General features: G+C 66.1%; 1 protein-coding gene across 1 annotated transcript in view; it reads left to right on the top strand.

The window, feature by feature from the left end:
* Nucleotides 1-67: 67 nt before the first annotated feature.
* LOC104470629 (diacylglycerol kinase beta-like) overlaps nt 68-251 on the top strand; it is a gene marked incomplete at its 3' end in the record, with an annotated part of 8,934 nt that continues 8,750 nt past the window's right edge. Inside the window, exon 1 of the mRNA XM_010085616.1 lies at nt 68-201. Coding sequence (XP_010083918.1) covers nt 68-201 — 134 coding nt within the window. The remainder of the gene's footprint in view (nt 202-251) is intronic.

Genomic DNA, 251 nt, shown 5'->3' with positions numbered 1-251 from the left:
TGTGGGTGGGTGGTGGGTGCGTGGGTGGGTGCTGCGCCCGCAGTGCCCTCCCGGTGCCTTGTAGGCAATGCAGCACACCTGGATCGAGGGCAATTCCCCTGTCAAGTGTGACAGATGCCACAAGAGCATCAAGTGCTACCAGGGCATCACCGGTCTGCACTGCGTCTGGTGCCAAGTCACCGTGAGTACGCGGGCGGGGGGGCCCGGGGTGCACCCTGCATGGCTTGCCCCAGGGGAGGACAATGGCCCCC

Source organism: Pterocles gutturalis, unplaced genomic scaffold, assembly GCF_000699245.1.
Source record: "Pterocles gutturalis isolate BGI_N339 unplaced genomic scaffold, ASM69924v1 scaffold15480, whole genome shotgun sequence".
NCBI classification, from domain to species: domain Eukaryota; kingdom Metazoa; phylum Chordata; class Aves; order Pterocliformes; family Pteroclidae; genus Pterocles; species Pterocles gutturalis.
The sequence above is the reverse complement of the archived record's forward strand: the minus strand, read 5'-3'. Positions and strand labels throughout refer to the sequence as shown.